Source organism: Phytophthora sojae (genome assembly GCF_000149755.1).
Source record: "Phytophthora sojae unplaced genomic scaffold PHYSOscaffold_3, whole genome shotgun sequence".
Classification (NCBI taxonomy): domain Eukaryota; phylum Oomycota; class Peronosporomycetes; order Peronosporales; family Peronosporaceae; genus Phytophthora; species Phytophthora sojae.
Window position 1 is genome coordinate 792,604 of NW_009258117.1, and position 21,804 is coordinate 814,407.

The 21,804-nt window shown below is 50.7% G+C and overlaps 8 protein-coding genes across 8 annotated transcripts; 3 read left to right on the forward strand and 5 right to left on the reverse strand.

The window, feature by feature from the left end:
- Nucleotides 1-1,399: 1,399 nt before the first annotated feature.
- Nucleotides 1,400-6,784, forward strand: PHYSODRAFT_490211 (putative cleavage and polyadenylation specificity factor CPSF; the record flags this gene model as incomplete). The annotated part of the gene is made up of 3 exons (XM_009523783.1): nt 1,400-2,412; nt 2,488-5,056; nt 5,108-6,784. 3 exons carry the CDS (start codon nt 1,400-1,402, stop codon nt 6,782-6,784), a joined length of 5,259 nt encoding a protein of 1,752 aa, XP_009522078.1.
- Nucleotides 6,785-7,020: 236 nt separating this feature from the next.
- On the reverse strand, nt 7,021-7,488 carry PHYSODRAFT_297954 (hypothetical protein; the record flags this gene model as incomplete). Its single annotated transcript, XM_009523784.1, has 1 exon — nt 7,021-7,488. One exon carries the CDS (start codon nt 7,486-7,488, stop codon nt 7,021-7,023), a length of 468 nt encoding a protein of 155 aa, XP_009522079.1.
- Nucleotides 7,489-9,475: 1,987 nt separating this feature from the next.
- On the reverse strand, nt 9,476-10,048 carry PHYSODRAFT_494393 (hypothetical protein; the record flags this gene model as incomplete). Its single annotated transcript, XM_009523785.1, has 2 exons — nt 9,476-9,745; nt 9,860-10,048. 2 exons carry the CDS (start codon nt 10,046-10,048, stop codon nt 9,476-9,478), a joined length of 459 nt encoding a protein of 152 aa, XP_009522080.1.
- A 498-nt stretch (nt 10,049-10,546) lies between these two features.
- On the reverse strand, nt 10,547-11,218 carry PHYSODRAFT_492498 (hypothetical protein; the record flags this gene model as incomplete). Its single annotated transcript, XM_009523786.1, has 3 exons — nt 10,547-10,690; nt 10,756-11,062; nt 11,133-11,218. 3 exons carry the CDS (start codon nt 11,216-11,218, stop codon nt 10,547-10,549), a joined length of 537 nt encoding a protein of 178 aa, XP_009522081.1.
- A 325-nt stretch (nt 11,219-11,543) lies between these two features.
- On the reverse strand, nt 11,544-12,386 carry PHYSODRAFT_495671 (hypothetical protein; the record flags this gene model as incomplete). Its single annotated transcript, XM_009523787.1, has 3 exons — nt 11,544-12,053; nt 12,159-12,245; nt 12,309-12,386. 3 exons carry the CDS (start codon nt 12,384-12,386, stop codon nt 11,544-11,546), a joined length of 675 nt encoding a protein of 224 aa, XP_009522082.1.
- Nucleotides 12,387-13,532: 1,146 nt separating this feature from the next.
- Nucleotides 13,533-13,727, forward strand: PHYSODRAFT_432991 (hypothetical protein; the record flags this gene model as incomplete). Its single annotated transcript, XM_009523788.1, has 1 exon — nt 13,533-13,727. A coding segment is annotated over one exon (195 nt), but the record flags the coding sequence as incomplete, so codon positions are not given.
- Nucleotides 13,728-13,883: 156 nt separating this feature from the next.
- PHYSODRAFT_492011 (hypothetical protein) lies at nt 13,884-15,170 on the forward strand (the record flags this gene model as incomplete). Its single annotated transcript, XM_009523789.1, has 2 exons — nt 13,884-14,356; nt 14,585-15,170. 2 exons carry the CDS (start codon nt 13,884-13,886, stop codon nt 15,168-15,170), a joined length of 1,059 nt encoding a protein of 352 aa, XP_009522084.1.
- A 4,466-nt stretch (nt 15,171-19,636) lies between these two features.
- PHYSODRAFT_327641 (hypothetical protein) lies at nt 19,637-19,993 on the reverse strand (the record flags this gene model as incomplete). Its single annotated transcript, XM_009523790.1, has 1 exon — nt 19,637-19,993. One exon carries the CDS (start codon nt 19,991-19,993, stop codon nt 19,637-19,639), a length of 357 nt encoding a protein of 118 aa, XP_009522085.1.
- Nucleotides 19,994-21,804: the final 1,811 nt, after the last annotated feature.

Below are 21,804 nucleotides of genomic sequence, written 5' to 3' on the forward strand. Positions count from 1 at the left end.
CATGCTCGACCCTTCAAACAACTGAGCTTGAGTATCGAAAATGAACAGCTAAGGGGTGGTCTCATGGGTTGGAAGATAGGAGTGCTAATGACGCCTGAACTAGCAGCAACCACAGCGTGAAAACGTACCAGAGCATGTTCTAGATGCTTCCGAGGGCACCATCAAAGTATGGGGTGGCTTGGGCCACTTGCGGATTTAATTTTGATGAAACCAGCATAATTTGAAGTGACCTTCCAGTAAATAATGTGTTAAAACCTAAGTCCGTATGCGTTGTCGAATTAAGAATAACAATAAATTGCAATGCGCTGTCAAAATCTTGACTATGCTCACTGAAGGTACTGTAGAAGTCAATGAAGATGCCATTTCACTTTAGCCCACGTACGCGTTTTAGGACCATATCACTATCCTCTCAACTCAAACAGTTGCGAAACGTTTCAAAATACTTTCACAATAGTTTTTACTGGGATAGGAAGCAACGTTAGTGCTGCTTTCGCAGACCAAATAGGATTATATCCGTGGTACATCAAGTCAAACGATGACCCCCCTTGACATCCAACTGGTATATTTCTTGAAACCGGTACGACTCTGTTGCCGCACTGGGCCGTCCAAAAGGTTTATATGCGGGGGCAGACTGAACCAGAGGATACCCATCACACGGATATGACCCCGGTCTCGCACTGGGCCGGTTTATATGCGTGGGCAGATCGAACCGGTGTGCTACCGATGACACTGGTATGAATCAGTGCATATATTGAGCAGGGTACGGATGGACGAAGTGAAGTAAAGAGAACGCTTGGACTGTACAATAGCACTAGAGGTAAGCATTTGCATTTTCTAAAAGCTGCAAAACAGATCTAAACCAAGGTTCGCATTTTTAATTTTGTAAAGCATTGCCGGTTTATATCTTGCATCTACACTTTAAGAAAAACTCCGGACAGATGCAGGAGATGACCGGAGCAAGTAAGAAAAGTAATTAATAAAAAATAAAAATGGGATTCATACCAAAATCCTCCTATCCCAGCCGTAGCAAGTAAGAAAAATAATTAATAAAAAAATAATCAAGGGATTCATACCAAAATCCTCCTATCCGGAGCCCTAGTTTAAACTGTATTTAAAAAATATGTGAGTAGCTCACACTGATTTCCTTACTGTTTTTTATCCTACAAAATTGGCACCACCAAAATATGGTACACTGTACCCTCAATCCAATAACACTGGCATTGCGCACCTTGCAGCCACCTGCAGCGCTGCTCGGCCTCAAGGGGAAGCTTCACGCCGCCGTATCTCCGCGCACAGGTCGCCTCTGACGCTCGCGCCTAGCCCACCTCCAAGCTCCGCGCGTGCTCTCTCCTCCCACCCTCCCCGCGCCGCCCAACTCCCGCTGCTCGCTCCGTGATCCATGGGGCAGCACTTTCTGTTCCACCGCGACCTGGTGGCGGCCACGGCCGTGCATCACGCGGTGCACGCGCGGCTCTCGAGCGACCTGCAGTCCGACCTGGTGCTGCTGGGGCCGCAGTGGCTGCGCGTCTACCGCGTGGAGCCGAGTCCGAGCGCCGAGACGTCGTCGTCCAAGGGCCAAGTGCTGCACCTGCTGGCGTCCTTCCCCCTGGCGGGCGTGGCCCAGAGCGTCCACGTGCTGCGCTTCGACCGCAGTCTGCTGAGGAAGAAGCACCGCTTCTTCGGAGGCGAGGAGGTGCTGCTGCTCACGTTCCCGCTCTTCAAGTGGGTCATCGTGGGCTACGACCGCCGCTCGCGCAGTCTGGCCACGCTCGCCATGTTCTCCTTCGAGGAGGACGCTATCGGCCCTGGAGCCACGCTCAAAGGAGAGATGAACGGCCGCGAGCAGCTGCTGGGCCTTGCGACCCACGCGGCCGCCAGAGTCGACCCGCAGACGAGATGCGGAGCCATGCTCGTGTACTCGGACCAGTTGGTGATCGTGCCCTTCCGCAGCGAGTCGATGGAGCTGTCGTTCTTCGAGGAAGACGAGGATGAGTTCGACGATGGAGACCAGGCTGGAGCCACGACGGCGGACTCGGACGATGAAGAGGATGACGAAGAGGAGAAGAAGCTCGAGGAGCTCGTGAACGAGAGCAAGCACAGAGGAGTGACGAGCGATATGAACAACACGCTCAACGCGCTGCTGGACAAGAGTGTCAAGGTGGGCTCGAAGAGGAAGAGGAACCACATGAGCGGACTCATGCCGAACGATATCACTGGACGCGAGTTCTTGCTGCGTCTGCGCGAGCTGGAGATCATGGGAAAGGTTATCGACTTGGCGTTTCTGGACGGATACTTGGAGCCGACGCTGATGGTGCTGCACGAGGAGAACGAGAAGAACTCGACGTGTGGACGTCTGGCGGCTGGATTCGACACGTACTGCATCACTGTCATCTCCATCAACATGAACACACGGTAAGCTCGACATTCTTTTTATTGGGCTGGGGCAGTGCATGCAGTTTGCTGATGGTCGTGTGGCGTATGTTGTAGACTTCACCCCAAGATTTGGACTGTGAAGAATCTTCCGTCAGATTGCTTCAAGCTGTTTCCGTGCCGTGCGCCGCTGGGTGGCGTGGTGGTCTTGTCAGCGAACGCCTTCCTGTACTTTAACCAGACACAGTTCCACGGACTCGCCACCAACGTCTTCGCGAGCAAGACGGTGAACCAGTCGGTGTTCCCCCTTAGCGATGCCGTCTACGAGACTCCAGACCACGAGATGGCGCAGCTCCATATCGTGCTCTATGACTGCCAGTTCGAGTACTTGCACGAGAAGGAAGTTTTGCTGACCATGCCGAATGGGGACGCGTATGTGCTATCTCTTCCGTACGAAGACACTTCCAGCCGTGGTCTGTACGGTTTTGGAGGAGCATCGTCCAGCCGGAACGCGTCGTTATCACTGCGAATGCTTCGCTCTGGCATTCAAGCGCATTGTCTGTGCGTGAACGAAGAGAAGAAGACGCTGTTTGTTGGCTCAAGGTCAGGCGACTCAGTCCTGTATGCATTGGATCAGAAGAAACTTACTAGTGCTGGAGGCGAAGCTTCGAAGCAGCAGGAAGACGAGGAGATGCTGATAAAGGAGGAGGTGGTTAAAGAAGAAGTGACCGCTGAGGTGAAGGCCGAGCCTGCTGAAGAAGAGGAGGAAGACGAAGATGATTTGTTCCTGTATGGTGCAGCGCCTACGAAAGAAGAGCCCACGACAAGTGGTTCTACGGAGGCTGTGAATGGTACAAATGGATCCGCTGTCAAGAAAGAGGAGAACGGGCATGCTGTTGAAGAAGAAAGCGGTCCGTACGATTATGTGCTCCACCAGATTGATGTGCTTCCAAGCATCGGGCAGATCACGTCGATTGAGCTGGGCATTGAGAACAATGCGGACTCGAATGAGAAGCGCGAGGAGCTTGTTATTAGTGGCGGATACGAGCGCAGCGGAGCTATCTCGGTGCTACACAATGGATTGCGTCCGATCGTCGGTACGGAAGCTGAGTTGAACGGCTGCCGAGCAATGTGGACAGTGTCGTCTTCGCTTCCTTCTGCGACAAAGAGCTCCGATGGTCGCAGCTACAATGCGTACCTGATTTTGAGTGTTGCTCATAGAACGATGGTGTTGCGAACTGGAGAAGGCATGGAGCCCTTAGAGGATGACAGCGGCTTCTACACGTCTGGCCCAACGCTTGCCGCTGCAAACCTTTTCAACAAGCAGCGGATTGTTCAGATCTTCAAGCAAGGCGCGCGAGTGATGATGGAGGTGCCCGATGAGGAAACGTCAAACGGAAACGATGGAGCTGAAAAGACTGCCAAGCCAGAGGATGAGGAGGTTGACGATGAAGACGACGGACCGAAGGTCAAGTTGGTTTGCACGCAGGAAATTACTCTGGAGGGTGATGTCGAGTGTGGAGGCATGAACGTTGATACGGCAACGGTGGGAATTGTGTCCGTGGACGTTGTCGATCCGTACATTTTGCTGCTTCTGACGGACGGGTCGGTTCGCCTGCTTATGGGCGATGAAGAAGACATGGAGTTGACAGTTATCGATCCAGAGATCGACTACCTTGACGGCGTCACGGAATCAAATGGAACTGCGGACGCATCCAAACACGGCAGCAGCTCTGCGTGCCTCTTTTACGATTGGGCAGGCATGTTCCGCGAGAACGCTTGGGGTGAAGACGATCGGGAAGAGCGTGCTGAGTCTGCTGCAGCTGAGACTAAGACCGAAAGTAATGGTGATGACGACGATGACATGGACGCATTGTACAGTGCAAAACCCAGTCCGAAGGCTCCATCTAACCGGAGCAGCTCAGCAAAGCCGACGCCGAGCCAAGCTGCTCCGACGAACGCTGATGGCTCCGTGTCGATCCCGTTGCTAAAGCAGAAGGATGCCAAGATGATGTGTGGTATGTGCTTCGGGGATGGCTCGCTGCACGTGTTTTCCCTCCCCGACTTTAAAAAGAGAGGAGTTTTCCCGTATCTCACGTTTGCACCACAGTCGCTCGTTAATACGTTGGAGCACTACCAAGTCGGCAAGAACAAGACTGTGAAATTCTCCGCTCCGGTTCTAGGCCTCAACGCATCGACATCTTCTGCGAACGACGGCCGTATCAAGAAGTCGCACACAATGAACTCGCCGGTGGCTGACATTATCATCCACCGTGTCGGTCCTAGCGAAGGCCAGCATAACGCGCAGTACCTCTCACAGATGGTGATGCTGGTGTTTTTGGCGAATGGCGACTTGCTGATGTATTCTGCAACTCCCAAGTATGAGAGCTTGAAGCCTCGAGCGAACGGAGAAGTTGCCCCAGTGTTCCATTTCGTCCGCGTGGGGTCTGATTTGATCACTCGACCGTTAATTCCGCCACGAGCACGCACGAGCGCCCACAACGAGGCCGGCAATAACCCCGAGGTGAACACAAGTGCAGTTCTAGCCAAACTCCGAGCTGGATTCCGATACCCCATGCTGACAACCTTCTACAACGTGAACAACATGAGCGGCGCGTTCTTCCGAGGTGCGCATCCAATGTGGATTTTAGGCGACCGCGGTCAGCCAACCTTCATCCCGATGTGCGTCGCTGGTTCTGCGCCGCCTGCGCCACGAGCGAATAGTGCATCGAACAAGAGCGCAGCCCCCAAGGTGAGCGTGCCAGTGTTGAGCTTCACGCCTTTCCACCACTGGAACTGTCCGAATGGCTTTATTTACTTCCATTCTCGTGGCGCACTGCGTGTGTGCGAGCTTCCTTCAAGCAAAACGTCGACGATCCTGCCGTCAAGTGGCGGGTTTGTCCTTCAGAAGGCTGAGTTTGGCGCCACGTTGCACCACATGCTGTACTTGGGCAACCACGGCCCCGGCGGTGTGTCCGAGGCGCTTGAAGCACCTACGTATGCTGTAGTCTGCAGTGTGAAAATGAAGCCGACGGACGCGGAGCGAGCCACCGAAGTCGAGGATGCAGACGAAGAGAAAGAGCCTGAAAACCTGGACGCCAACGGAAACCCTGTGGGAAGCAACGTGATGGCGCCCACAGCCGAGATGTTCCCCGATTTTGAGATCGATCAGATGGCCCACACTGAAGAGGAAGTTTACGAGTTGCGTTTGGTGCAGACGAACGAGTTCGGCGAGTGGGGACGACGCGGCGTTTTCCGCGTGCATTTCGAGCGGTATGAGGTTGTTCTGAGTGTGAAGCTCATGTACCTGTACGACTCGTCGCTGATGAAGGAGGAAGTGGCTTCTACTTCGGCCGAGTGGAACAAGAAGAAGCGGCCCTACCTCGTGATCGGTACGGGCTGGGTCGGCCCGCATGGAGAAGACGAAAGTGGCCGCGGACGTCTGCTGCTGTACGAACTTGACTACGCCCAGTACGTGGACGAAGAGGGTGGCTCTACTAGTAGCAAGCTGCCCAAGTTGCGGCTAGTGTTCATCAAGGAGCACCGCCAAGGAGCCATTTCGTCGGTGGTACAGCTTGGACCGTACGTACTTGCGGCCGTTGGCTCGAAGCTCATCGTGTACGAGTTCAAGTCGGAGCAGCTGATCGGCTGTGCATTCTACGATGCGCAGATGTTCATCGTGACTCTGAATGTCGTCAAGGACTTTGTCATGTACGGCGACGTCTACAAGAGCGTCCACTTCTTGCGCTGGAGGGAGATGCAGCGGCAGTTGGTGCTGCTAGCAAAGGACTATGAGCCGCTGGCGGTCTCAGCTACTGAGTTCAGCGTGTTTGAGAAGAAGCTGGCGCTACTGGCTGTGGACATGGATGAAAACCTGCACGTCATGCAGTTCGCGCCGCAGGATATCGAGTCTCGTGGCGGTCAGCGCTTGCTGCGTGTTAGCGACTTCCACCTGGGGGTACAAGTGGCTAGTATGTTCCGCAAGCGAGTGGATGGTCCTGGTGGACATGTGGCTGTAAACGGCCGTGGCCCGCGGGCTCCTCCTTCCTACTACGTGAACGTCATGGGTAATTCGGAGGGTGGAGTTGGCGCTTTGATTCCTGTGGGTGAGCGCGTCTTCCGCCGACTCTTTACGCTGCAGAACGTGATGGTGAACACGCTGCCGCAAAACTGCGCGCTGAATCCGCGCGAGTTCCGCATGCTCAAGACCAACGCGCAACGGCGATGCGGCCGACCTGATGCGTGGAGCAAGAAGAAGTGGAAGAAGAGCTTCCTGGATGCGTTCGTGCTGTTCCGCTTCCTGCAGCTCGACTACGTCGCGCAGAAGGAGCTCGCGCGCTGCATTGGTACCACGCCTGAGGTTGTCATTCACAACCTTCTGGAAGTACAGCACGCCACTGCGACGTTCTTGTAGAGCAGTTAAAGCTTCAGAAAACAATACAACTTGCTGCTGAGTTTATCGAATGTGAAATTTGCACGTAAATTACATGGCCACCTTTGCCGCCACTCGATGTGTGCACTACGACAAAATCCACACTTAAACAATTGTATTATAGTGCTAGTACGTCCCAAGCATGAATTCATTGAGCACTCCTTACGACAACGAAGTAAGTAAAGTAACCCATTCTCCCCATGTGATGGCGATTGGAGTTACTTTGCCTTTGCCTTTAGGTTTAGCGCCTGTCTGTGTTTGGTATAATCCGCAAGCAGGTCAGCGACGCGCTTGTGTTTTCTAAAGTCGGCAAGTTGCTTCGTGACTTCCGGCAAGCTGTAGAACTTGTCCCACACTTTGAACATCCTTTTTCGATCGTTGCTTGTTGCGAGCATGTTTGCAACAGTCTCCATCTTAAAGTCTTTCTCGACATTCTGGACAACGGCGGTGCGGAACCACTTTCTCACGTCGAACACTTTCATGAAGTCGATGATGGCTCTTTCTTCATCGTCGGCGTCGATGCTGTAGTCTCGCAGAGCCTTGTGCTCGTTGCCGTGCTCCAACGCAGTGACGTCTGGCTGGTTCAGGCGTGGCGCAAGCTTGACTGAGTCGGAAGCTGTGGCTTGAAAGTTTACGTGGGACACCGCAGCAAGCACCAAGAGAATGTAAGGATAGCTCAGACGCATCGTATTCGATGGAAGTGCAGTAGGGAAGGACGGCTTGGGTGTTGGAAGTCAAATTGAAAAGTAACCTTCTCAATTTGAGAGTCTCAAACCATAAGTACTGTACCAACTGCTTCGTACGATGAAACGATCGGCTGCACATGCACATGATGTGCATGTATTCAGTCCCACATGTATTGTGAGAACCGGCTAAAGCGCCCATCTGTAGAAACCCCTTATTAGTCCTCAATTATCTAATTAATCAGAGTATAAATCGGGTTCGAAATCGATCGTGATCCATACGCATCGCTTGGCTGCGCGATTGCCCAGTACAAAAGGTGGGCATTCTGCTCGAAACGCGGCTATATCGACTTGGTCTCCATAAAACGATCACCTAATCTGCACATCCACTCACGTATGCACCGCAGGGGCGCGATCGATTTACAAATCGATCGAGCTCAATCAGGGTGCTAATCGATCGATTTACGACCAAAATAGGCAAAAGAAGCGGTTTTCACAATACCGGTCCGGAAAAGAATTAACAGTTAGGTTTTTTTCATAAAATAAAACCTCGAACAAATCGATTTATGATTGGTCGAAGTACCCTATTATGCACTGATCTACCATCTCTCATTGGACAAAACGCCAACATCAGTGATTTGTATGAAAAAAACTCAAACATGATTGGCTGTTTTTCAGGCGTTGGAAGATTCGATTGGTTATGGCGACATAAGACACGAATAAGCTCTCTTTCAGCTTTCTAAAGAGTATTTTTACGCTCAAATGTGATCATTTTTGATAACGCTGCGAATTTAAACCTAACACACCCTAAATTCGACCATTTAAACTGGCGGATACTGACCGCAATGGCGGGAAAACGCATTAAAAAAACAATCGGTGCGATACAGCAGACAAAGGGCTTTACGTCAAGGCCAATTACAGCTCTGTTGGTGTAGTAGAACGTGAATTATGGTCGATTATATGAGCTGTTAATTCTTTTCCGGACCGGAGAAGTACATGTATTTGCATGGAGCGACACGGTCCGCCAGCTGCGTGTCACTTAGATTGTCATCGTGGCGAGCACCAATATAACACTGAACAACAGAGTTTTGACCACGGCTTCTTACGTACGAAATAAATGTTCATGTTCATGCTATTTACCACCTGCAATTGCCGTGCACTGAAACATCATGCATGCACTTCGAAATGCCTAACCTAGTATAACCTAGTAAGCTTAAGAGGCAGAATGTCGGTCGGTAAAGCACACTTGTGAGTCGATCGAAGGTAAGATCCCAGCTGGAATCCATTCCAGGCTGTACTGTAGGATACTGTACACTGCATTACTGTAGCAATGTTGAATGAATGGATTACCGTCAGCAATTGATCTGCTCCGCGTCGTGTCGTCGAAAAATGTGCACACATCAACAGTACTGTACTGTACCATTCGCATTCGCATTATCAGACCACTTTCCGAAGCAATGACGCCGTGGTCATCAACGATTGCGAAACCTCTCCGAGAAAGCGAAGGACCCGCGTCAGCGACGAATAATACCTAGGTCCGCGCTTTCCACCGGCACGATACAGTAGTTTCGACGAAGGCTGTTCCATCCGCCAGGTTACGCCAAGCAATTATACGCGACTTATCCAACTTCTCAGTCACCGCAGAAAACTTGAGTGGACAATATACCCCTCCACAAAAGTACGCCCCATTGGTCATTGGCATATTATCACAACAGATCTCCAGGTTGTTGGCACGACCCTATTGCATGGCTCCTGGACCTGGGTCACTCCAAGTTCGGACCGCAGGCGAAGTAGTATCTACTTCCATGGAGCACGCTCGGCAACGGTGGAACTGATTCGTCTCTATACACGGCGAGCTGGAGGCTTCAAGTAGTCGACAAGCATCCACAACAAGCGTGGACTCCATAACCCCACGCGCTCCACTTCGAAAGCCAACGATATTGTAACTTACTGTCAAACTGCCTCCCAAACGTTGTCATTCCAGATCCCTTCACGTCTGGGTATGGTGTCCATTACTCTCCACTGCAGTCACTGCCGGCTTCGAAGCGCTGATGATCCGTTGCAATCGCTCTGCGACTCGCATAACCTGTTCCTGCAGCTCCTTACTCCTGTCTCCACCTGCTCGTGTCTGCTGAGCTGCCACCAGCTCAATTCGGGCCAGAACTCCGTAGTAAAAGTCTACTTCGTCCCGCAGACTTGAGGCCTTGAGCCGCATCCTGGCATTGTCCCGCAATAACTCCTCCTCCAGGCACCGAGCCACCTCCACTTGACGTTGTAACCCCTCTGCGTAACCTGTGTGCCCCTCGTCTTCCTTGGCCTCTGTTGCTGCTTCCACGGCATCTCCAGCGGCAGAATCTTCACCACTCGGTGCCACAGTCTTTTGCTGTGTGGAGGTCTGTGCAGCGCTCAGTTTAGTACGCTTGGGAGGCGGTAGCGCGCTGGAAAGTGAGCCGTCTCCAGCTTCGAGTAGCCTCTTCTTCACGTCCTTGGCTTTCGACGCCCAGTGGGTCTCTCGTGGCCGCGCCAACTTGGTCGGAGTGCGGATCTTCGTGGGCGAACGCATGCCAGTCGGTGGGACGGACGGAGCCTTGGCGGGTGAGCTGCAGGCACGCGAAGACACCGCTCCCTCAGCCATATCGGTCGGCATTTTCCCGCTAATTTGAATTGAAATGCGAAATATGGCAAACAAAAATAATGCCACAAATAATTTTTTATCTTGATATTTGCATTGGGCTGAATGTGGCTACAGTACCCACATGACACCTGAATGTGGCTACAGTACCCACATGACACCTTTGAGCTATTCCCTTAACTGTCGGTACGTGACGATGGAGATGGCATCGTTGACCCAGCTGAGTAGGTCAAGTGGCACTTTGTGGAGGACGTGGTCGAGCTCCGGATGTTCGTCGAGGAACGCGAGATACTCGGGGGCACCGGGGATCAACACATTGTCGGTGATGATTATCGAACCTGGTGTTGCTGGCGAGGATCTTCTCGGCGTCCGCGGCGTACAAGCTCATGTCGTGGTCCATGAAGTATATCTACACAATACCATATAGGGTTAGTTTAGTTCTCGGTCATGGACCAAGTAAGTGGAGGTGCATGTACGAACGTCGACAGGGTTGCTTTGAAGACGGTGGAGCTGCTCGGAGAAAGCTCCTTCGATGATGGTCACCTGGTTGTCCAGCCCAGCGAGCGAAACCATCTACAGTACAAAACCAAAAACAGCTAAGATGTCTAATAGAATACCATCGATTCACAGACACTTACCTCCCGCGCACGAGCAGCGAACTCCGGTGAGTACTCGAAAGAATAGTAGTGTGAGTCAACCCCACTGGCTTGAGCTGCGTCGCGTTGGGCACTGGCAAAGCGCACGGTGCTGCAGCCTGTGTAGGCGCCGATCTCAACCATGACGCGTGGTTTCTTCTGGTGGATCTCAGTGTCTACAATGGCCCCTTTCGCAGCCCCGACGTTCATCAGCATGTTAGTGGTGGCGAACGTGTCGATGGCTGCGATCTCGGACGCGGGGTCGTTGCGGGTGGCGTACTGCTTGACGAACTCGAAGCAGCCAGCCGAGCTGAAGAAGTTGACAAAGCAAGGTCAGATTTCTGGGTCTTGGTACAGGTTGGTGTTGTAAAGCGACGTACTTGCTGTGGATCCTACCACGCAATAGCGGAGCGATGGCTTTGATGGCACTAGCACTGACGGCGTCAAGCATGGAAACGCTGGTCATGGTAGGAAAGTGTGTAGTTGGGGATCCGCTGGCGTGTTGATAGCGAATTGAATAGTGAAAAGACAGCGTCGAGTGCCTTGACCTCAGTTCGGACCTAGCACACTTCGACGATGCTAGGCAGTAGTGTACTTCCACACACATGCATTCCCGGTAACAGCACAAAATCAGTCTTGTGAAGCTGCATCCATTCCGATAACGCTGGCGTAGGGACAAGTCTGGGATCCACTTGGAACGGCCTGAATCCCTGACTTTCGAGCGATTCCATAGCAACACGCTAATACACCCAGCACGTAATATGGACCCCTACATCTTCAACTCTTGTCACCTACTTGCCTACTCCCACGTGCTTGAAGAACGATAGACTCAACGCCATGAGGATCATTCCGGCGAGTCCGCCATTGGAGACGAGGTAGATGCGGCCATTAGCGTACGTATACGCGGTGGGGAAGATCTCCTTCATCGTGATCGTGGACATCATTCCGGCCACAATGCCGTACAGCGTGGCTTGGGCAAAGTCGCGGACCTCCTTCCCCACAATGAGCAACGCGATGAAGGCCCCGATGTGCTCAGCAACTGCAGCAATGATGCACCACATGATTCCCTTCCACTTGCTGCCTGTCGCGAAATACACCGGTGCTGCGACGGCAACACCCTCCGCCATGTTGTGAAGGCCGACTCCAATGGCCATGGGGAGTCCGAACGCGGGGTCTTCTAGTCCAGCGGTGAACGTGGCGATCCCAGACGGGATGTTGTGCAGCGCGATGGCGATGCCACTAAGGATGCCCATGAGTTGCAGCTTCTGCTTGGCGGCCTCGTCCATCTTGACGAAGCCCTGCTCTCGTGGCGACTCCAGCAGCACGCTGTCCTGGATACTGCCTCGGAGGGACCCTTGCATCTCGACACTGTTGTTAGAAATCTGCTTAGGGGTCTCGGGGTCGACCCCAGGCGTGAGCTTCTGCACCACTAAGTCCACCGCGTAGACGATCAAAATCCCAACGCCCAGGCAAACCGTTGCGGCGAGCCACGACTGGCCGTCGAGTGTGTCGCCGCTGTTCACTTCGGGTTGGAAGGCGGAGTTGAACTCGAGCACGGAGAAGCCGAAGAGGATGACGAGGGACATGAACACCGTGACTCCACCGGAGACGCTGAGCGTCGTCGACAGCGCCATGGGAGTGGCCAAGCGGAGCGTGCGCGGGCTGCAGACGACCAAGCCGCCCACCACGGTGGCGAACGCTGCCGCGAGGTTGAGCTGGAACGCGGTCGCGATGTAGTTGTCACCGCCTGAGCTCATAGTGTGACTTGGTCTTGCTCAAGACCCGAAGGAACGAGACTGCGCTTGCTCTGGGAGAGCACGTTCTTGAATGGAGGAAGCGGTCATCAGGCTCGAGACCGCACTGAAGTGTATCGTCGCCTCGAAACCACGTGCCATCCACACATCCGTCCTGGCTGTAGTAACTAAAAGGCGCAGTGGTAATGCACCAAGTTGATTCAAGTGGCCCGAAAGGACCAGCTACAGGCGTTATGCACAGCGCTTTCTTTCGTGTGTATCGGGGTGATATCTCGGCCGCAACTGGCCATCAGGTGGGTGCGAGAGCTCTGCCTATTAGCCGCCTCGTAGAGAGCAGCGCGAGCTAAGTGACTTGAAGAACTTTCTCTAAGGCAGCTTGGTGATGACACGGGAAGCAGAGGCCACTATGTAAGCCCTGGGGATGGCTACTCTCAATTGTGTTCGTCACTGGCCAATGCAGCCAGCAACAAGCAACAAGGGTGTGGTTGAGTTGCAGGCGCCACCAAGATCAGCCACTTGTCAGTTTTTCGAGTACCACCCTGAGTAACGAGCTGGCTATGAATGGCGAGTCCGGAAGCCCATTTTAGCTGCACATACTGCTATTTCCCCGTTGAACAGCATCGAAGACGAGGTTCTTGGCATCTAGCTATTCACAGCAAGAGGACAGTGCTGCATATTTTTGACTGCACCTCCAGTGATTTCACAGTCATTTGACCTCGGTCGACCGCGCGTCGAGGCAACGAGAGTCGGATTCGACCATCCGTTTAGGCATCAGTGACGAAAGCAGCTTTTGTCGGCATGGGTAGCGCTTCAGATCCCGACAACATGCAGCCTCCACTAGCTTCGAAGAGGGTTGAGCCGAACATCAAACCGATAATCGCTCCCGCTCGTACGCCCGAGCTCAAATCAGAGGTCAGCGCTCGCCGGCTGAGCAGAACTCCACCATTGGCGACACCAGAGCGACGGCCTTCGATTCGTCAGAGCGCGTTTGTTCGAGGCACGAAGCGCCTCGTTCGTCGGTACTACGCGTGGAAAAGCACCCACCAGTATTTGGGGCGATACACCGTCGACAAGCTGCTGGCCTTTGAGGAGTACCAACGCGTTGCTAGCCCCCTGCGAGTCTTCGCCGTCATCGCGCTAACGCCTCTCCCCGGTTTGTTGACCATCGTGTTGATTGCAGCGATCCCTCTCGAGAGCCCCCTGAAGGGGGTAAGCGCGAACGCCAGCTACTTCGTGCAGTCGGCTCTCGCGTACACCGTCATGACCCTCAGTTTGCTCTTCTTCATCCGCGGTGCGCTTCAGCTACCCCAAAGCGTCTACTCTCACCGCCAGTGCTTCTTAATCGGATTATTGACTGCGGGTGGCAACGAGCTTGCCATGGTCGGTCTGTCGATTATTTGGGCGTTCCCTTTGCCGTTCCGTGACTTCGTCGGGATCCCAACATTCTTCACACTGCTGACAGCCACCCACGTTTGGACACTGAGGTCGAGGCTGCGTCACTACTACCGGAAGATGATCAGGTACATCCCTCTCGTGTGTGCGCAGGCCTCCACGCTCTTCATTTTCCAGGGGTTGGAGATATTGTTCGCCAATGTCCCTCAAGAAGCCCAAGGCGTGATCACCGTCACGTTTCCGCTTCTGCGCGCGTTCATGAAGCGGATGATCTGGACCTTCACAGACTGCCTAGACGACATCAGCACGGACGTGACGGTCTGTGTCGTGGAGATTTTCGGCTCACTTTTCCAAAATGTCTGCGTGCAGAACGCGCGATCGCCTGCAATCGGTGCGCTTATCATCATCGTCGACTTCGCCCAAGCGCTTTTGGAGGTGTACATGTATCTCAACCACAAGTTCATAGTGGACGGGTCTTGCGCTATGACCACCGCCGTACGCATTGTCGAGAGCTCGCTGTACCCCACCGTGCTAGCTTCCACAGCAGCCACCGACCGATCAAAGCCTGATCCAAATGAAGCAGCACTGGACATCTCGCACAAGGGCAACTCCAAGATGTTGTCCTTCGAGGAAGCCTTCCCTCAACCCAAGATGACCAACGTCACTTTGCCCAAACGGAAGTCTAGAATTCTGGCAGGAACCCAGATGGTGGACCTGGGGTCAGTGAACCCTGCTGTAGTGACCGCAGACCCGACTGCCGGTAGGCCTCCACTCATCTCCCCAGCCTCGGTAGCTGGAGGCAAATCGACACGAAGAGCGTCCGTGGACGACATCGATATCACACACCGAGAAAACGCAAAGCTCCTGAAGCAAACGCTGCAACTTTTGTTCTCTTCCGAAGTGCTGGTCTTCGCTGAGTTTGCTGAGTTCTCGTGCTCTGTGGTATATGGGCTCTACACGATCACGCTCTACCACATGCCGTACGCCAAGTACAACCTGTCGTTCATTGGATTGAGCGAGAAACAGTTTTGGAAATCAGTGGGCAATACCGCCGTTTACTGTGTTCTTGAAGGATTTACGCTGCTGTTCCTCTTCACACTCATGCGCGGAAAGTATGGCATATCGACTTTGCACCAGCTCGCTTTCGTTCTGGAAAAGTATTGGATGAGCGTGCAAGGCAAAATGTGCGGCAGCCTCTCGCTGATTTTCATCCTCAACACCGTTCATCATGGTACGCACAGGTTCTTGATGAATAGCTTTTTTCCGTACTAACGTTACTTCATTTTCTTTTGCATGAAAACTGCTTAGGCATGGATCTGTCGTTGGAGTTCAACTGGGAAAAAGTGCTAAACGGCACAACAGAAGCTTAATTAACTCTACCACCCGCGCAACTAGAAAGTGAAATGAATAGTAGTCGTTTAGATCAACTATTGCTACTAGCATAATGCTGTCAAGAGCCACCGTTCATGAGCCGTAGGGCTTTTATTGTCGACAGATCTATAAGCTGTGGCATTGAAATTTTGACCATGTAAGTACATACAAAATCCGTGGATACGTATGGACTCCTGTTTTTTTTATTCACAGGTCGAAGACCTGTGCTTTGGCCCCGGCAAAAAAACTTGTAACTTTCCAAAACTGGGTACCAAACCGGGTCTCTCTTTCTTAATTGTAATGTTTAAGCTAATATCTGCCGGAATCGGGTACCCGTCGATAACTGCTAAGATTTATGCGCATTATTTACCAAAGGTTGATACTAATCGTTTTATTATTTACCAAAAACGGCATCAAACACTTACGGACGCTCCAGTACACTGCGTCATGGCTTCGCCGAAGGCGTATCAATTTGCGCCATAATCGACCAAGCTTAGCTGAAGATGACCAACATGACTTGTCTAGGTGCAGGCTGCATTTTTTTACATGTCAATTTGCTCAATACCCAATCACTCCTAGCCGAAGATGGCCAATCTCGTGTCTGTCGCCAAACCAATCAGCTCAACTCGACAGTGACACGAGCATCGTTCGTTTGAATAAGACTTTTTTTCCCTGCGTTGAAGCACCCACTTCCAAGGAATTGGCCCATTAGCGTATTTCTCATTCCGCAACTTACCCCCCCCCCCAGCCCTCAAGTTAAAGGTTTGTTTGTTTGTTTTGTTTTTGAATTGAGGATCATTATTGTCACTTAGCTATAATAACATCCTCAAGTGAAAAGGTCAAGATCAACGCACCATGCGTCTCTCCTTCGTCCCGCAACTGTAGCTCTCTCGTCTGATCGTTAGCACAGAAAGAGACGCGCTATTAAGAAGTCAGATGCAACACCTTAGCTAGCCAGGCAACTCGCGCTATTAAAAGTGTAATGCAATTCGATTATCAGATCGTTAGCACACAACATAGTGCAAAAATGAGCACGGTATACCTTACCTGCAAAATGAATGAAATAGCTCTCTCGTTGCTGGCGCCAACGCAGCCATTGGAGATGACCAGGGTGTTATGTCACCGATGGCCTCATCAGACCAGGCAACCTCAATTGGTGACTTTCGGTTCCTGAGAACCCACCACGATAAAGAAGAGCGGGGCTTGCTGGTTACCAGCCTCACAAAGGTTTGGCTCAAACATCATTTCCGTATCGATACACTTCGATGTGCGCAACTATTTGTTCAATTACGCATTCCGGGGCAGATGCTGCGGCTGCGAAGCAGGCGCAGTAGATGCCCTCGTTAGAGTCAACTAAAGAGTTGGGCTGGTAGTGCCTTTTTAAAGGATTAAAAACTATACAACTTTGGGATTTCCTCAATTATTATCCGTTATCATCGTCCATGAAACTATTCTATGTCGACCTGTGTACCCTCCCGGAGCAACGCTCCGGGTTGCCTATTATTCACAGGGCGGCAGAAATGTTTTGTAACTTATCGAAACCGGGTATCTTCTATCTGAAAGAGAGTACTGGTTAACCTAATCAATTATATCTAATAGCTACGAATGGCTACAAGTATTACTCTGCAGCTCAGCGGTTGTTTGCTAACTTTCACACAAAATCCTAAGGCTACCACTAAAAGCTATGATGCTATACTCAATTCTGTGCTAAGGATTTCACGACTACACTATGCTGCGAGTCCGCTGAAGCATACTTTATCACTGGGCAACTCTTGTCAATATCTCGTGCTATCATGTCGGCTAGCTCGAGCTACGTAAGCTGTACACCTCAAATGTTGAAAGCTTAGTACATCGTCTCACATTATACGCGTTCGCCAAACATGGAACGGATTATAGGTGACATTCTGGCCCATAACGAGCTCTGTTTCGAATGTAGACGATGCGATGAGTTGCGTAAATTAAATTAAAGAGAGAGAGAGCGATCTATCGTCCTGGTGGATGAGCAATTTCCGAACTGCAACTCAATCGGAGGGGGGATTATCGCTCGATTATGGTTCGTGCCCACGGTAGGGCTGCTCACGATAGAGCGTTTGGTTCGTGCCCACGATAGGGCGTGGTCAGGCGGGTATCGATTTACCGCGCTGCAGCGAATCGAAAAGTAAGCTCGACCTACTCCGACTCGTGGCCTCGTGCTCTGGTTCTAATGACTACCTATCCACCTAACTAACTAACTGCTAAGGTTGGCCTCCTTGGATCTCGTTGCAACTGGAAATAAGGTTATCCATTTAGAACTAACCCGCCATACCGCTCATTTTGTGAAACTCTGACGATTGCTACTAAGGCTTCGCGGGGGCTGGGATAGCTCGTTCATACTTGTCTAATCCGCTTTGCAAGCTACTTCGGTGCGGCGCACATGCTGCGCACCAGTCACTCTCTGGATACTTAGATACTTGCCCCATTCAATATGATAATGGCATCAAAATTTATAGCAGCAGGGTTGCGTGCTTCAGCCCTGTTGGGGGAATGAGCACATCTCTTTCCGTGTAAAATTGTTTTGGACTACATACATCACTTTGTGAATCTATCTGCGAATATCGGTATCTATCCAGGGTGCACTTCAACTTGAGTATCCTTAGCTTCCGGTTAAGCTTCGATGTACCAATATATCAATTACGTATACAGCTGTGCCAGCTGAAGCCTATCATCATGTGAAACCTCAGGAATGGTTTCGAACAGTGAGCTACCAAAAATCTGCGTGCTTTTGACGATCTGCAATAGCTCTCTCTCTCTCTCTCTCTCTCTAAGTTTCCAGTTTCCAGGCCAAAATGAGACACTAGTCGTCCTCAGTATCTTCTTGATGTAGTTCAACCAGGGCTTCGCATTAACCACCTTTTGAGCTGTACCACCACAGGTAATACGGATGAATGGTGTGCATTATTATAGTAGCATGCTGCACAGAAATAGACAGGGTGTGTAGTAATACAGTACTATAGTAGTAGATACAGCAGTAGTCTAATGAGCTCCCAAAGATTTACTAGGATAAACTATAGTATCCACATAAGTGCGATTCACAGCTAGTAAGTACGAATTGAGAACTGATCGGATACGATTGATCTCGGAATCAAGTCGGCGGAGTTGGAAGTAGATGGATGCTGCTTTGTAGTTTGCTGTTATACTGTTGTGTAGTCTACTGTAGAGTCGTGTGCATTTCGTAGAGAACTATAATGAATGAAAGTATAGGATGGAGCGCGTTTCGGTGGTTCGATATCTCGGTGGACAGCAGGAGTCCTGTTCAAGCCCATTGCATGCTAAAGTGTTGGGATTCAATGCCATTTCCGGCCACTCTATGTTCTGGTAGACATGGCCCCGTCTGTATTACGACCGTAATAATACAAACTACGACTATAGTAATGCAGCTAATACATAAGCCAGATAGTGGTGCACCCAGTAGCAATACAGTAGGCATGGGGTGCTGTATTAATACCGTATTGAGTATTACCACTTAATGCGAAGCCCTGAGTTCAACACCCAAAATACTCGACTTAGTCGACTGTCAGCAAACGATTTATTTAGCAACTATTCATTCTTGCCAGCAACGTTATCGTGCTACTGTAATGTTCATCAATTAATTTCTGAAGCCTTATTAACAGAAATGGCTCCAAGTCGGGTTCGCATACAAGACTAACTTGCGATTTGAACATGTTTCACTGAGGTCGAGCCATTATTGCTGGTAAATACCAGTTACAGAGGTCAACTTTCGATTAATTCGACCTGTGTACTCTCCCGGAGCGACCTATTCACAGGTCGAAGAGCTGTGCTGAGCCGGCAGAAAATTTTTGTAGCTTTCCAAAACCGGGTACCTAACTGGGTCTCTCTTTCTTAATGACCAGGGTGTTATGTCACCGATGGCCTAATTAGACCAGGCAACCTCAATTGGGGGCTTTCGGTTCCTGAGAACCCACCACGATAAAGAAGAGCGCGGCTTGCTGGTTACCAGCCTCACAAAGGTTTGGCTCAAACATCATTTCTGTACCAGTACACTTCGATGTGCGCAACTATTTGTTCAATTACGCATTCCGGGGCAGATGCTGCGGCTGCGAAGCAGGCACAGTAGATACCCACGTTAGAATCAACTAGAGAGTTGGGCTGGTATCTAGTGCTTTTAAGGATTAAAAATAATATAACTTTGGGATTTACTCCATTATTATCCGTTATCATCGTCCATGAAACTATTCTATGTCGACCTGAGTACCCTCCCGGAGCAACGCTCCGGATTGCCTATTAAAACTGGGAATCAATGCCTATATCTTGTAGACTTTTGCAGCAAAACCACCGAGATCGGAGGCGGTCTGAACAACCCAGTCCGATTACCGCGACACAGGCCACTTGTAGATTCGGTGGTTGTATCTGTAACCCACAAACATTTCCGCAATGCGTTTGTTCTTCAGAGTCTTCGGTCCAATTATCTGCACCAGCCTGTCCAACTTGATTTTGTCCCACTGCTTGAACATAACATCCCTGAATTGATGGTTCTTCACCATTTCCTTGAGCGTCGCCTTGGAGTACGCGCTGAGGACACCGTTCGCAAAGTCCTTGGGGACATCTCTAAACCCAAGCAGCTTCTTGTAGTCAAGCCGTTTCTTGAAGTCGAAGGCGCGGTCTTCATCCTGCCTTCTTGTAACTCCGCAAATGCCTCCGACTCTGGCTTTCAGACGGCACTGCATCCTCTTGGTGTGTCGGGCTCGCGTTATCCAGTTCCGCAAGGCCAAAGGCAGCATGGCAGTGCACCACGAGAATGACTGCAACCAGCAGCAACACGTGGCCTAGACACATGAGTGTTTTTGCTTGGATTCTAGGTGCTTGAGCTCTAGGGGTCGAATTCGATAATCAGGGCACTCTCAGAGGGTGTCACATCTTTCCAGCCCGCCGATGAAGATCTTACCGGTTCTGTGCATTACGCTACAAGCGCATGCTTCACGCTATCGTGCGGTACCACTCAGAGATAAGCATCGTTGTTAGCAGGAAGGGACTGTACTGGTGAGAAACCTGCTGTACTTGATGGAATTTGCAGACCAAGTCTGTATTAGGTATCGTAGTCATTATTGTGAAAACCGATTAGTTTGTCCTGCTAGTAAAGCGCCACTAACAGAGTGTTTGGAGTCTGCTAAATCGGGGATGTCTCAATTATAATCGGAGTATAAATCGTTCATCGGTCTCATAATTATGTTCAGCCTAGCAATTTCGATCAGCATGCATGAACTTCGGCCGGAGACTCGCCAAGTCCAGCGGCAACACCGCGTCGCCTGGATATCTCCGCTTCATGTATTATAGGGTGCGGCTTTTCTTGCTTAGTTCTGATGTTAGTGTTGTAGCCTTGACTACCTAGCCAAGAGCGACTGCAGCAATTGTTGTCTGGCGGCTGTTTTAGCCTACAAGGAGCGAATGCTGGTTGCACATCGGACATTCCGTCTGAATAGCAAGCAAATCAGCCGGCTCTGGCTTAATCGGCCGATTAGCAAATGCAAATCCGACTCATATGCTCTGACTCTGTATCGTCCTTGGTTTTAATCTTGAGTACAAATCGAGGTACCCCCGTCTAATTAGGAGGTCGAATTTATCAAATCGGTGGTCGTCGGTCATATTAAGCCACTAAATCGGCGGATTAACAACCCGACAAGACATTCTAATCGGTTTTCACAATAGATGAAGCTCTCTCAATACTTCTTGTATCGGATAGCGTACTTCTAAGGCGCTTATACCTGGAACATTGATACCGCAATTTATACAGTTAGCACAAGCCGATCACAGGTAGATCCCAGCTGGTCCTAGGATTACGCGGTACGTATTTTAATACGTACCGCGTAATCCTAGGACCAGCTGTGATCTATTTTGAAAAAATTGTAATCGGCACCCCGAATGTCTAATCGGATAGTAAATCGGTCAAGGGTCTGGCTAATTTAAATTTCGATGTCATATTTATCCTGGTAGTGCTGCTCTGTAGTACGAGAATTCCAATAGGGATAAATTCGAGGCTTCACATATGTGGTCCACAGAAAAAGTACTTTTAGCCAACCGCCCCTGTTTGCAATATTGACCGCAAGGAGGTATGAAATTGTAGCTCAAGATTTCAGCAATCAGAGACAATACCAGTTAACTAAATCCATACATTATTCAGCACATTTAACGCAAGCTACGAAGGTATCTCGACTTCGAGGTTGTGCCAGTTTAGTAGAGATTTAATTAGGGATTTTGCATTGAAATACCAGCTGTTTGCTCCCTTGCGCCTTAAATAATTATATTATCAACCAATCATGGAAGCTATACGCGAAATACTGTATGTTAATTGGTCAATGTGACACTCTACTAAACTGCTAATTCGTTACTAAAGTGGCAACTTGCCTTAAATAATTATAGCTCTGTAGGTGCCGACGTATAAGTCACCAGCTTTGTAGAGTGCAATATGGAAGGTGTCAAAGCATTTAGAGGTGGTGCACTACATAGTCAACTTGGTCGGAGCCTTACCAGGCATGAACGA